General features: G+C 48.1%; 1 protein-coding gene across 2 annotated transcripts in view; it reads left to right on the forward strand.

The window, feature by feature from the left end:
- Positions 1-15,304, forward strand: part of DOCK1 (dedicator of cytokinesis 1) — a 564,920-nt gene that overhangs the window by 173,830 nt on the left and 375,786 nt on the right. For both annotated transcript variants that reach the window (XM_068961248.1, XM_068961249.1), the window contains exons 24-25: positions 8,363-8,433; positions 11,164-11,270. In XM_068961248.1, the coding sequence (XP_068817349.1) occupies positions 8,363-8,433; positions 11,164-11,270 (178 nt within the window). The remainder of the gene's footprint in view (positions 1-8,362; positions 8,434-11,163; positions 11,271-15,304) is intronic.

Consider the following 15,304-nt stretch of genomic DNA (forward strand, 5'->3'; position numbering starts at 1 on the left):
AAAGATCCCCTGGAGAAGGGAATGGCAACCCTCTCCAGTATTCTTGCCTAGAGAATCCCCCGGTCAGAGGAGCCTGGTGGGCTACACTCTGTGGGGTCACAAAGAGTTGGATGCAACTGAGTGACTAACACTCCCACTTCCTTTTGCATCGTGTTGTTTTAGATTGCACACGTAAATGATAGCATGGGAGACTTGACCTTCTGTGTCTGACTGACTTCAGTTGATGTGACCATCTCCAGGTCCGTTCATGTTGCTGCAGATGGCGTTGTTTCACTTTCTTATTGATGACCAATGTTCCACTGTATATACGCACCACATCCTCTTTCTGCATTTGTCTGGTGACGGACATCTACGTTGCTTGGGTCTTGGCTGTTGTGAATAGTGTTGCTGTGAATAGTAGTGTGCGTGTATCTGTTTGGGTTAGAGTTTTTATCTGTTTGAATGCCCAGGAGTGGGATTCCTGGATCATATGGTCTGTGGATACCATAAGTTCTTGATTGCCTGGATGTTAAGTGAGGGTGCTAATATTAAGAGGGACACTCAGCAACTTGCTTGTCTTTTAAATGCACGTGTTGCAGGAAGAGGGACCCCTTCCAGGGCCCGAAACTGGCCTCTTGTCTAACACTTGGAAATGAAATGTCTGAGGAGACACTTGTGCTGACAAGGCAAGAGATTTTATTGGGAAAGGGCGCCTGGGCAGAGAGCAACAAGGTAAGGGAACCCAGGAGAACTGCTCTGCCATGTGGCTCGCAGTCTCCGCTTTTATGGTGATGGGATTAATTTCGGGGTTGTCCTTAGCCAGTCATTCTGACTCAAAGTCCTTCCTGGTGGCACCCGCCTTGTCCAGCCAAGATGGATGTCCAGCCAAGAAGGATTCTGGGAGGTGGTCAGACATGTGATGTCTCCTTTTGACCTTTCCCAAACTCTTCCGGTCGGTGGTGGCTTATTAGTTCCATGTTCCTTACCAGGACCTCCGGTCATAAAACAGCTCATGCAAATGGTGACTGTGGTGCCTGGCCAGGGTGGGCGGTTTCAGTCAGCGTGCTTCCCCTAGTATAAGTAGAAATAGCTTTGCCACTGGCCTCAATTTTGTTTCTTGTCTCTGTCTGTGTCTTGCAGCCTTTCAGTCCCTGCTCAGTGGTGTGGGGAGCCCTATTATAGGTTTTGGTGGTAATTAACTGTTTTACCTAAAGCCTTCATGTGCCCAAGTGTGCAGGCGATTCACGTGTGTGCTCTCAGCGTGTCAGTGGGTCATTTTTTTTCATCTTATGTTTGAGGCCCAAATACAGTTAGAATTAGAGTCCCTCCTCACGTGGGCAGATCAAAGCCTTACCAAGTTCAAAGAGAAATGCCAGCCAGGACTTAAGCTGCCATTTCCTTAATTTAGGTACATTTAAAGTCAAATCTGAAGGAATAAACTTCCTTAGAAAGCAAACATGGATAAGTTCACTGACGACTTAAAAAGCAGGAGACGAATACACAAAGCTGAAGACAGTGAGTTTGTCTGCTTTCCTCTCTTGTGCTGGTCTCTGTTCCTGCTTAGGCCCCATCCCAGGGCTGTGTTCTCCCAGGTTATGTCCCGGCTCACGCCCTCAGAGGGCATGGAGGAAGAGACCCTCCTCCAAGCTCAGCCCTGTGTCTTGGGCTCGTCCCCTCGCCCCGTCCCCTCCCTGCCCTTCACCCTCAGGGAACTGAGGCTGCCCCTCCAGTGGCCCACAGGGAACCTCGCCAAGGCCTGGGTGGGGTCCCAGTCTCTCCCCTCCCTTTCAAAACAGCCTTGCACATTCTTTGTTTAAAAAAGAAACGATTTACCAAAAGCAATGCAAAGAAAATAACAGCAGAAAGCAGACCTCCCCAGTGCTCTGTATTCCTATTATCCTTTCTGTCTCTGAGAGTTGGCAAATGATTCTACACATTATTTACCTCTTTAATCAGGACTTTATAAAGGTTTTCACTGAATGGAGTTTTGCACGTTGAAGAAGCTTTTTTTCTTTGATGCCGACCATCTTTGGAAAGTCTTCATTGAGTTTGTTAGGCTGTTGCTTCTGTATTATGCTTTGGTTCTTCAGGTCCTGAGGCATGTGTGGGTCTTAGCTCACCCGACTGGGGACTGAACCCACACTCCCTGCCTTGGAAGGCCAGGGAAGGCCCCGTGAAGGTTTGTGTGTTCACATTTGCACATAGCCGCATGCTCTCTGGTCTCCACACCCAGGGGTGGCCCTGGCTGTCGTCTGTGAGCACTTGTGATGAATTGGGGGTGTCCCATCATCTCTGTGGGGACCCTCCACTCTCCTGACAGTGTTTGAAGGCTGCCCTGTTAACCATTATTAACCTGCATCCTTTCCCACCAGGAGGTATCTGGAAAGCCCTCTTCCTGAGTCCACACACTACGAGGCGTAGGCAGCAGCCTGACTCGGAGCCTGAGTCCTTGTCCAGGGTGGGGCCCCGGCTCCTGGGTGTTGGCCGCTTGCCTCCCTGTCCTGTCTGCACTGGGGACTTCTGTTTCTGGAGGTATCTTCTGCAGGTGAGATTCCTCCCAGCCGCCTCCATCACAGGCAGGAGCCCCACCTTGTCTGCCCGGAGCTCACATATCTCAAGGGGCTCTTGAAGCAGCAGCCCCGTGCACTTGAAAGAGACGTGAATTCAGTGGAGCAGCCGGACTCCACCAAGGAGCCCAGAGCCTTTTTCTGCAGGCGCAAGCAGAAACCCAAACACTTAGAGATCTCGTCAAAGAACCAATATTAGAACTGGGCAAAGCAAGCTGGCTGGGCCCTTAGCAAGAGTGGGTGATGGCACATGCTTTTTCAGGAGACCTAGGCTGCCCGGGGTGGGTAGGGGAACCTCAGGGTTCACCCTGCCTTTTCTGGCAGCTGGTCAGCCTGGAGGGGATACATTTCGTGTATCAGCTGACATGGCCCATTTCTGTGCATGGAAAGCAGAGAGGCAGAGAGTCTTGAAGATGAAGGTGCTTTTGTGCAAAGGTCTGTCAGTCAGTGGAGCTTCCCTGGTGGCTCAGCGATAAAGGATCTGCCTAAAGTGGGTTGTAGGGAAGACAGAGCAGGAGGCTGTGACCTGGGGGTTTCAGGGCGCAGTGCCCTGAGCCTGGAGCATCAGGGCGTGGGGTGGGGTCTCATCTGAGGCAGGGGGTTTCAGCTTCTGTGAGACTGCCCTGAACCCAGCAGCTGCTGGGTGTCTGTGTGTGTGATGCTCAGGAGAGAGGTGACCCCAGAGACACACACTAGGAGTCAAGCTGGATGGAGGGGGTCCTCCTGGGGGGTCTGTGGACAGAGGCGAAAACTCTAGAACAGGACAGCTAGGACACCCGCCTTTAAGTGAGGGGCGGGGGACACAGGAAGGTGGCTGCCCCGGGAGGTGAGGGGTCACAGCAGTGTCACGGGAAGTCACCTGGGGCCCGGCCTGGCATCCCCGGGGCCCGGGCAGGAATGGAGGTGGGGTTGTGGCTGAGGGTGGGTGCAGGGAGCCTGCGGGGCGGTGGGACTGAGCCTCAGCTTGGGAACCATCTGTGCAGGGCAGGGAGGTGTGGGGCGTGGGGCTCTGGGTGGTTTCAGGGTGCACACGTGTGACGGGAAGGGGCCGCTGCGGTGAGAACTGGGCCCCCTGGAGAGTGCAGGGTGGGAAACACAGGAGGCCCTTGAGCAGACAGTGGGGCAGGGGGGGGGGTCCCCTCCTTGGGGCCAGGTGCTGCCTCCCTTCGCCTGGAGGCATGGGCAGAGGCCAGGTGTCTGGGCAGACTTGTTTCGGCTTGAGTGGTGGGCAGGGCCACGCGTCCCATTTTTCCTGAGGGTTTTGATTTCCTCTGAAGGCGGTGAGCTGAGTGGGGAGGGGCTGGGATCCTGGGCTGGAGGAGAGAGAGGCTGAAGTGGTCACCACGGCAAAGTGAAGGGTGGCGTGGAGCCCGGGACCACCAGAGATGGGGAGCTGGAGATGGGGTGCGGAGGAGACACCCCCTGCCTTCACGTCGTTCTGTCTGCCTGTCCTTGTTGTGTTATCCAGGACTGATGTGGGTTTATGTTCTTCTCTGATCTCTGTCATCCTCACGAACTGTGAGACGTGACGTCCCTGGGATCTAGGTCACCCGGCAGGATGCCCTGTTAACCAGCATTTGGGGGTCACAGTGGGTCTGGCCTGCCCTCTGTGGGTGTCGCTGTGACGTCAGGTGGCGGAGCCCTCGGGAGCCTGGTTAACGTGGTTCCCCGGGAGCCCTGGGCAGCCCCTTTGGTCCTTGTGAGCTGGTATTTATCACCTGCTGCAGGCAGATGCTGCTTCGTGGGGTTCAGGATGAAAATCGTGGTGCTGATGGGTCCTCACCCACCGGGGACCCTCACAAACTAGACAAGACAGTTTCAGGCCTGAGTGCTCAGCTGTGCAAACGTTTATTATTAAATGTCACAATAAATATCTTTCAGTTTTTCAAAGCAACTCCGAGGTAGTTGAAGCAGAACTTCGGAAACAGGAATGAAATTGTTTCCATTTAAGGTTCTTTTCAGAAGTTGCCTCTCGAAGCGGGGAGTTGGGATTCCTTGACCTGGCCGGCACGGAAGGATGGGATTACCGTTGGGGGAAAAGGCACCGATAAGTCTGTTGTGCAGACTTTTTTTTACAAATTATTAATGTATTTGCATTTTATTTTTGGCTGTGCTGGGTGTCTGTTGCTGAGCGTGGGCTTTCTCTAATTGCTGCTCATGGGGGCTTCTCTTTAACTGCGGTGCGCAGGCTTCTCATTGCAGTGGCTTCTCTTGTTAGAGAGCACAGGCTCTGGGGCACTCGGACTGCAGTAGTTTCAGCTCATGGGCTCAGTAGTTACAACTGCTGCTGCTGCTGCTACGTCGCTTCAGTCGTGTCTGACTCTGTGCGACCCCAGAGATGGCAGCCCAGCAGGCTCCGCCATCCCTGGGATTCTCCAGGCAAGAACACTGGAGTGGGTTGCCATTTCCTTCTCCAATGCATGAAAGTGAAAAGTGAAAGTGAAGTCTCTCAGTCCTGTCCGACTCTTAGTGACCCCATGGACTGCAGCCCACCAGGCTCCTCCATCCATGGGATTTTCCAGGCAAGAGTCCTGGAGTGGGGTGCCATCGCCTTCTCCGGTAGTTGCAACGCCCAGGCTCTAAAACATAGATAGGCTCAGCAGTTGCGGTGCACAGGCCTAGTGGCTCTGAGATGTGTGGGATCTTCCCGGACCAAGGACTGAGCCCGTGTCTCCTGCACTGGCAGGTGGATTCTTGTCTGCTGTGCCACCAGGGAAGCCCTGTAGTGCAGACTGACAGGTAACCTTGTTTCCCTGTCCTTGAGCATCTTGACTGTGGAGCGTGGAAGCTTTTGTGGGGTGGTTTCACTCTTACCGTGGAGGTGGATAGACTGGCTCCACAACCTGGTAAACGGCTTCACTTTCTTATCTGTGAAAGGCATTGGTGGTAGGCCTCTCTCGTTTGGCTGTGCTGAGGGCTTATTGTCAGGAGAGGCAAGCTCCTAGAGAAGTGTCTGGCAGTTACAGAAAATTCACAGGTGACACCAGAGGAAACCGGAACTCATCTTTGAAATTACTTGAATCTGACTGCTTAACTCTTGGACACCAGTGTTAAAATGTCCAAGAGTCTCTCAGGCGTTTTTCATGGCTGTCCTTCTAGTTAATATATTTTTATTCATTTAAAAATGTAAGGTATAGTTTGTACAGAGTTCTGACCACCACCTGCCTTCTTCAGTCCTTCACTAGGGATAAGCTCTCCCCAGACTCCATCCCCGGGGAAGCCCCTGAGGTGTGCTCCCTCCTTCTAGTTGTGCCTTTTCTTGAATGATCTAAAAATGGAGTCAATTTGAAGCTTTGAGCTTGTCTTCCATCTCAGAATGCACTTGAGGTTCATCCACGTCATATATAACAGCGTCCGGGTATTTTTCACGACTGTGTCGTGCCCCATTGCAGGGACTCACGTCCTGGTGTTTTTCATGACTGTGTCGTGCCCCATTGCAGGGACTCACGTCCTGGTGTTTTTCATGAGTGTGTCGTGCTCCATTGCAGGGACTCAAGTCTTGGTGTTTTTCATGGCTGAGGCGTGCTCCATTGTAGGGACTTACCTCTTGAAAACATTTAGGTTGTTTCTAGGTTTTGACAATTTCAAGTAATTGTAAACTTTCAGACACAAGGTTTTGTGTGAACCCGAGTTTGCATTTCCATGGGGCCCCTCTCAGGAGTGTGATTGCTGGGCTGCATGGGGAGTGCTTTCTCAAACTTGCGGATCCAGTTTGCTTTCAGACCTGTAGCATCTCCAGAAAGCACATGGTATGGTCAGATTTTTTGTTTGTTTGTTTTATTTTATTTTGGCTTAGCGATTCTAGTAGACGTTAGTGGTATCTCTTTGTGGTTTTAATTTGCATTTCCTTGGTGGCTAGTGATGCTGAGCAGCTTGTCACGTACCTATCTGTCACCCATGGGTCTTCTTTGTAAACAGTGCCTCTTCAAAAAATCATTGGCCTATTTTGGGCGGAAGATTGCTTTCTTATTATTGAGTTTTAAGAATTCTTTGTATATGGTGGATATAAATCTTTTATCAGATGTGTGATTTGCAGTTATTTTCTCCTAGTGTGTGGTTCATCTGTTGTTATCTCAGCAGAAGTTCTTTTGAAGAGCAGAAATTCTTTATTTTGATGACATATAATTGATTACTTTTCCTTTCTTTTAGGGACTATGCTTTTGTTGTCATGTGAAAGAAATCTTTGCTTAGCCCAAATTCACAAGTATCTTCTGCCATTTTATAGGTTTTAGAATAGAAGATCTATGGATCTAAGTTCATTTAAAGTGAAGTTTTATATAGGGAGTGAGGTATGGAAGGAGTTTCATTTGGTGCTGGAGGAGGCTGCGCCTTTGTCCCTTTGCTGCAAATCAGTTGACCGTATATACTCAGGGTATTCTTTTTAAAATGTGTTTCTGCCTACTTGCTTTTGGAAAACAATGCTGACAACTGTTTTTGGTAATAGGTATGGCACTATCTCTTCATCCAGTGCTCTTTTCAATTAGATTCTGAGCTTTATTGCAGCCCCTGGAGGTATTTAGATGAAAATAGTTTCCCTCCATTTCGTTTGGGAAGTGGGGGAGGGGCACCCAGCCTGATAGAAGGAGTCCTTTAGAGTGACAGGCAGGGGTGGGGGTCAATCCCAGCCAGGGTCAGGACTCTAAAATTCCAGGACTTTTCCCCAACCAGTTATAAATGATGGGCACTGAGGCTCTGGCTTCCCACCAAACGATATATATTTTTTTCCCCCACCAAACTGAATTTTAATTCTAGCTCAGCTCAGTACTAACTGTGAGATCAGGGGCAAAGTCATTAACATCCCCATTGTCAGTTACCTTGCCTTCCAACACAGCGAACTCCCTGTAGGATTTATGTTGAAATTAAAGATAAAATATATAAGGATTTAGCACAGTGCAGGGGCTTCCCAGGTTGGGGCTCAGTGGTAAAGAATCCACCTGCCAACTCAGAAGAGATGGGTTCAGTCCCCAGGCCAAGAAGATCCCCTGGAGGAGGAAATGGCAATCTGCCTAGAAAATCCCACGGACAGAGGAACCTGGCGGGCTGCAGTCCGTCCGTGTGGCTGCATAGAGTCAGATACGACTTAGTGACTAAAACACCAGCAGCAGCATAGTGCAGGGCATGTATTAGAATCTATTGTTATTACCGTCAATTTAGTTTTTGAAAGTATGGGTTTCCTAGAAGATATGGAATGTGAATATGGGAAATAAAGTTACTAAAGAAGAAAACAATTCCAAGTTAAGAGACCTAGATATACAGGCAGTCATTGTTGCAGTGGAACAAAGGCAATCACTGTAATTGTTGGCAGTGGGACGGCTGCCGTGGATCCGATGGCTTGGGGGCACAGGTATTCTTTTGCTGTAACTTCCTTAGAGTTAAGGAGAAAATCACATAAAAGCTTATTAGCGCAGTGTAGGCATTCATTGGCAACCCACTCCAGTACTCTTGCTTGGAGAATTCTGTGGACAGAGGAGCCTGACCGACTGCAGTCCATGGGGGTCGCAAAAAGTCGGACACAACTGAGCGACGAACTTTCAACTTTGACTTCGCAGGCATTCAGAGAGCAAGCAGAGAATATTGGTTTTAGCGAATGCTGCTGTTACTATTACGTGTCAGGATAACCATGTAACAAATCTCCATCGTTTGTGTATCAGAGGCTTTTTATCACCCCTCTGTTTCTGTTGTGTTTAGCTATCAGCTTCTCGTCTGGAGTGTTGCCTTCTTGATGTGCGTCTGGTTCTTCATAGCGATTGCGATTTCCTATTCACATTTGCCAAACTGCATGACGCCCAACCTTCTTCTCTGTTCTTGGTTTGCAGGGGGCAGCGCTGAAGTACTTGCCAACTATTGTCAACGATGTGAAATTGGTATTTGATCCCAAAGAGCTCAGGTAAGGAAGCACCCAGGGCGAAGGCTTCCCACGTACCGTGCCTGGCCTCCTTCAGTTTACGCGATGCCCAGGGTTCTGGCTCATATGCACGTAGGTCTGTGCCCTGAATCCTTCTGGAACGTGTTCTAGCTCATTATGTCTTTATGTGAAAAAGGAATCATCTATCAACAGTCACAATAGTTTCTTTAGAAGATTAATTTTAGCTTCACGCATAAATAATACAAATTTGGCATTTTGCATCCTTTAGAGTTGAAAATTCAATACATGGTTCTTGGGTTTGGGTTTTGTTTTCTGCACCTAAACGTTTTGACACAGGAACTTTAATATTCGTGTCTCACCTCCTCCACACAGCTTCTCTCCAGGGGTTTCCTGACCGAGAGCAGTGAACCTCAGACAGAGCAGCCAGAGGTTGTCAGTTCAGGTTATACTAAAACCATAACCAAACCAAACCAAACTCCAGGCAAGGTGGACATGGGCTGTCAGACCTCGGAGTCACGCTGGGGATGGAATCCTTCCTTTCACCTTTCAGTGTTGCTACCATCCCTGTCTAAGCCCAGTCTCAGGTGTATACCATGCAGACGTCACTGCATTTGGAAAAGAGGTGTCGTGAGCAAGTGGGTACGTGGCCTCTGTGACCCCAGACATCACAGCACAGTCCTCATCTGATCCTTGATTGGATTTTCTTAAAATTAATTTATTTATGTTAATTGGAGGCTAATTACTTTACAATATTATGGTGGTTTTTGCCATACATTGACATGAATCAGCCATGGGTGTACATGTGTCCCCCATCCTGAACCCCCCTCCCACTCCATCCCATCCCTCAGGGTCATCCCAATGTACTGGCCCTGAGCGCCCCGTCTCATGCATCGAACCTAGACTGGCGATTTGATTTAATAGTTGATACAGTAAACTTATCCCTAGGTAATGGCACCATTTGACCAGCCAGAAAAGGCCCCCTACATATTGGCACAGGGCCCTGTGTCCCCTGGGTGGTTAAATGGAGTGAAAAGCGGTCTTCCTCCCTGCACTTTATGTCCACCATAGGTCACTCCTGCTCTGGGAGTGAGGGGTGAGGGGCTCCTGGGGAGCTGCTCGCCTCATGAATCATCTTGTGTCTGATGTGCCCAAGGATTTAGTGTCCCACGCGGACACATTTGTTTGTGGCCCCTGGGCACCGACAGTGCCAGTTCTAGCTTAACAGACGCTCGATGAGAAAAGGAGGAACAAACGGGCCCTTGGGCACCGTGTCTGCCCGCTTAGGTCTCTGCACGCCCGGCTCTCAGACAGTGGTCAAGGCAATAGCAGCCCCACTGGGTCCCGGGACTTGCTGAATGTCGGGCTCCTTCCCAGATCTTCTGAATTAGAAATTGCGGTGGGGTCCAGCTATTTGGCTTCAAAGATCCCTCCAGGTGCTTCCAATGAATGCTCCTGTTTGAGAACCTCAGATATGGAGAAAGCGGAATGAACGGGGAGCTGAGGTTTGGTGGGTCATGGCCTCACTCTGGGCCTGCTTTCCTGGGGCTCAAGGGCCAGGCCTTCGCTCATTATTGGGGTGACGTCCATGTTCACAGCTGGTGCCTGTGCCTTATGCCTGAAGACCATCCCCCCACCCTTCCCCAGGACCAGTGCCATCTGCTCTTGGGCCCTTGACTTTCTGCATGCGTGGGTTCTTCTTCAGTGACTTTGAAAATCATGGATGTGTTTTTCCCTCTTTGGAAGATTGAGTCATGTTGTGATAATACAGAAGAAATCACAGAGGAGAATAGCTCAAAGTTATAATGATTCCATGATGATCTGGATCCTTCCGGTTATCTTCTGTGCATGCACGTGCGCGCACACACACACACACACACACCCCCATACACCTCTAAATGAATTCACCATTGCATTCTGTAGTTTACAATAGACTTCCTGCACTGAAGACATCTTGGTTTCCCACATCCCGAAGGAGACTTCTACACCATTACCGTAATCTAACGTCAGAACAGTTTCATCACCCCAGTAAGATTCCTTGTGCCCGTGAAGAGTCACTGCCCCCTCCCACTCCAGTGCTCGGCAACCGCTAATCCTTCTGTCTGTATAGGTTTGCCTTTTCTGGGCATTTCATATAAGTAAAGTCACACAATATGTGGCCTTTTGTGACAGGCTTCTTTCACTTAGTGTAATGTGTTCAAGGTCTGTGAATGTCAGAAATTCATTTTTTTTTTAATGGGTGAAGTGTTTATCCATTCATCAGTTGATGGACATCTGGGTTTTTCCATTTTTCACGTGTAATGGATAGCGTTTCTTTGATTCATGCACAGGGCTCTGGGTGGAAATATGTTTTCATTTCTGCGTATACACCTAGAGGTGCAAGTGCTGGGTCTGATGGTAACTATGGTAACATTTTCAGAAACTGCCAGACAGTATTCCCAAGTGGCTGCCCCGTGCTGCCTTCCCACCAGCATGGCATGAGGGTACTGGCTCCTTCATATCCTAGCCAACACTTGGTATTGGTGCTCTTTTCAGTTATGGCCATTTTAGTGGGTGTGAAATGAACAATAACATCATAGAGCATCATTCTTTGGGGTGAGATTTTGGTCCATATTATATAATGGGCCTCATTCAACATTCTGGTGGCTCTTAATGACCATTCAGTGAGCTCACGTCTCAGTACTGTCTTGTATTCTGTTGGGTCATTTTGTAGTATATCCTTCAACTCTCTCCCTTGGGTTTTTCCTTTTACAGCAAAATGTTTACTGATTTCATCCTAAATGTCCCCGTGGGTTTGCTGACCATTCAGAAGCTGTATTGCTTGATTGAAATAATTCACAGTGACCTCTTCACACAGCATGGTGAGTGAAACCCTGAGAATCACTAAATTGTCACATTAATCATTGTCTGGAGACCTTGACCCTTCTGAATTCTCTCTTTGTCAAAAGGAGTGGGGAGGTTGCCCCCAATTAAAACAGCTGCGTCACAAGAAAGGAAGATTTAGCCCTTGCCAGCGAATGGTAAATGACATCTACTGTAGGTAATAGATCATTGAGAAATGAAGGCCAATCCTTGTAGTTTGGAATTTAGGTGTATATCAAGGCCCTCGGATAATCAGCATACATTGTAGCCTTTAAGATGTGTGATTATCCTGGGGAGGCAATCACTGACTTCCATTGAGATGATTGCAATGAAAAGTTTCAAATTTTCTTTCAACCTTGAAGTAATGGTTCTGTCTTAGCCTGAACTTAGCAATTTGTGACAGGGCTTCCTCAAACCCTGCGCAAAGGAGAAAGAATTTGAATGATTCCTCAACTCATTTATCCTGAGGACACTTTGTGTTTCCACATGTTATCTCCCTACCCTTTTTTATTAATCACTTTCTTTCTGTTTGGACAGATTGAATTAATATTTTACACTTGTCAAGAAGTTTTATTGAAAGCTTAAGACCTTTGCATAATCCCACGGCCTTTCTCGTTTATTGGAGGGAGACGGGAAGGCTGTTGAGTGACATTCTGATGGAACGGCACACATTTTTTCTGCTCCATTTCTGTCCCGCTGTTTGGCCTTTCCTTTCATTTTCTTCTGTGCTCATGTGTGGTGTTGTTCCAGAGATGGAGCAGCTCAGTTTCCTGTGGAGAACTCAGTGTGTCTGGTTAATCGTTTGTACCATCTGGACTACTGGACCCTATGTTTTTTATCTTTTTTCTTTATTTAACTTTATACAATTCCCTGTAGTCTATACTTACAGCAAAGGCTTAGGTTAAGAGGAAATGTTAAGACTTCGTCTGAGTGGGAGTGTTTTTCTGGAGAAAGCACATGAAGCCAAGAAGTGAGTGGCTTTCTGCAGCCCTTCCAAACATCGTTCTCTGTTTGTCACTTGCGTAAAAGAAAGTCAACTCTGTCACCATTGCTTGTGACTTAGAGCTCACACATCTCCTTAAGCCGGTACTCCAGTGGTCCGTGTTTCAAGCTCTCCTTGTAAGGCTGGATATGGAATTGCTCGTTCTTCAGGTGTTACTAAAGCTTGGGGACTCTTTGGGGCCCTTGGCGGGGCATGGTGGTAGAGGTGATTTGTGAAGACGTGGCCTCATTGTTTCTTTCCATATCAACTAAACTTGATGCCACAGCAGGTAAAATCCCCTGAAAATTTTATATCTGGATCTTATTAGGGAGATTACTAATACCTCTTCTTCCAGCCATCCAGCCCTAAGACACAAACACACACACACGTCCACCACTATTACCATCAACTTTTCTGAGTTAACAATTGTCAGAAAGTAACAGTTATTAAGGATTAACTGTACTTGGCTTCCCTGGTGGCTCAGACGGTAAAGCGTCTGCCTGCAATGAGGGAGACCTGGGTTCGATCCCTGGGTTGGGAAAATTTCTCGGAGAAGGAAATGGCCATCCACTCCAGTACTCTTGCCTGGAAAATCCTGATAGGCTCCTCTGTCAATGGTGTGGCAAAGTGTCGGATATGACTGAGTGACTTCACTTCTTTTTGTACTTGTCTTTTACTGAGTGTTTTTATAGGGAAGACCTTTTTGCAGACAAATGACAGCTATTTCAAAATTTCTGTTGAACACTCTGTCCCACATGCCAAATGAATGAGGTCCTTTTGAGTAAGGACCTAGGCATAAACAGTTCAGTTAAACATACTAAAATAGATCTGCTTTTAAGAATGTATTTCAGGGAGGTGTTTTCTTCTGTGGAAGCGTACACATGTTTTTAGCTAGTAGATTGCATGAAGGCAAACCTAGGATTTGTTTTTGAGGATTATGGCAGTCTGTGTGTTTGGCAGTTGCTCTCTTTACTGTCCTCAATTTCTGTTCTCATTCTTGTTTTATGGCTTTTTTTTTTTTTTTATCTTAGACTGCCTTAAGCCTTGTTTAGAAACATGGAGCATAAAAATAAATATTTAGCTTTGTTTGACAGGATATATCATATTTTAGAATGATCAACTTAGTATCTTTCTAGATATTACAAAGGTTGGAATCAAATCTCAATAGCCAGATGTACCCAAGGTAGTCAATGAGATCGTAGGAAATAAATGAATCCAGAATTATTATGGGCAGTGATGAATGAGCCAGAATTAGCCTGAAGCTTCATGTCTTACAAGCAGCTCTAGAACTGTCCCATTATTAGATGATGTCTGAGCCATAATTGGCTCCCCAGATGTACTTCCAGACACTTACTGGCTGCCCGGAAGCATTTCAGAATGTGCTGTCCAATGTAAAAATGGCCCCGTGTACAGGCTTTGAGTTTTCACAATCTTTTTGGGTAAAGACAGCAAAGACAACCTTGATTTTTCTCACCTCAGACGCCTCGCATCTTCAGAGTTACCAAGAGCCATCTTACCCCCGTGTCAGGAAAGATATAACACTGGGAATCTTCCACTTGGTTTGTTCTTACAGTGTCATTGCTTGTGCAAAATATTCTGTGCCCCATTTGGTATAAATATTTAAAGGCAAACTGTTTTCTGATGAGATACGATGGCTGTGAGTGTCTTCGCTTGTTCCATTCCTTGTTAATTTGTAAAAAATGTAGTTGCCCATGCCCTCTTTCCTGATCCAAGTGGGATCGCTCAAACTAGCTCCCTTGGTGTCTGGATCTTCAGAATGCGTTCTGGCCAGATTCGGCAGCGCCAGCTGCGGACTGCGCTGGATGGTCTGCGTTCTCGGGGGGTGTGGGTGGAGGGGCTCCCTGTCTGGCTCCTCCGGCTCCCCTGTTGGGCTCTGGGGGTGAGTCTTTGCTCATCAGCATGCGTGTTGCTCCTCTCATAGCAGAGACTCTGTTGCTTTGCTCCAAAATGCTTCTTTCCATCTCCCTCCAATATCAAAGATACTCCAGTCTCATTTTGATGGGAATAGCAAGCTGATTTGGGTGCAGTGGGGCTGGGAGTGAATTCTGAGATGGGCATTGCCCCTCTGCAGGAAAGCCTTCCCTTGCCAGGTGTGGGTCCCAGCAGGCCAAGGCTTACAGGGTGCAGGTTAGCTCAGCCTGCTCCTCTTCTGTCCTCTTAAAGGACCAGGAATCAGAGGATCCAGCTGAGTTTGTTAGGCTACAGCAGGAGAAGTGTCTTTTGGCAAAGACAGTCGTGTTTGGCCCGAACTGGTCTGGACATCACGGGCACTGTCGCTGCCATCTGTTCACAGCTGTACGAGTTGCGATGCTCCTTCTGAGTCAGGTCCTCCCAGCTCCTGTTACCTCCGTATCCTCTACCCTGATCCGAAGGAAACTGGAGTCCTTTACAGAGCTGTCCTTCCCACTGCTCATTAACAGTTGCCATCCCTAGAAGACTATACCTCCTTGGCAGAACAGAGGATGTATTCTGCATTGTAGATGCAAGTGTGGCTGTGGATTTGAGTTTTGGCTTTTGTATTCGGGAAACAGAGCTCGCAATGTAGATATCTCCCCCTAGTATAAGAAGGCTATTCAGAAGCCGGAGCGTGGACCTGGCCATCCTGAGTGCTGGCGGTGGTAGATGACTGATGGCGTCAGTGTCTCAGCCCCTCTGGAGACCGCCAGAGAACTCGGAGCTCAGGACTGGCTGTCGGCCACATCAGCCTTTTCTCTGTGTTCTGCCTGTCTTCCTTTGCTTTGTTTACAAAAGAAAATGAATGACTGGCTTGCATCATTTCTTCTATAAATGATTTTGTGTGTGTGTTAGTCACTCAGTCGTATCTGACTCTTTTGTTGCCCCATGGACTGTAGCCCGCCAAGCTCCTCTGTCCATGGGATTCTCCAGACAAGAATACTGGAGTGACCTCCCATTCCCTTTTCCAGCAGATCTTCCCAACCCAGGGATCGAACCTGGGTCTCACGCATTGCAGGCAGATTCTTTACTGTCTGAGCCACCAGGGTAGTGGCTTCCTCATTATTAAAGAACTAC

Source organism: Capricornis sumatraensis, chromosome 23, assembly GCF_032405125.1.
Source record: "Capricornis sumatraensis isolate serow.1 chromosome 23, serow.2, whole genome shotgun sequence".
Classification (NCBI taxonomy): Eukaryota; Metazoa; Chordata; class Mammalia; order Artiodactyla; family Bovidae; genus Capricornis; species Capricornis sumatraensis.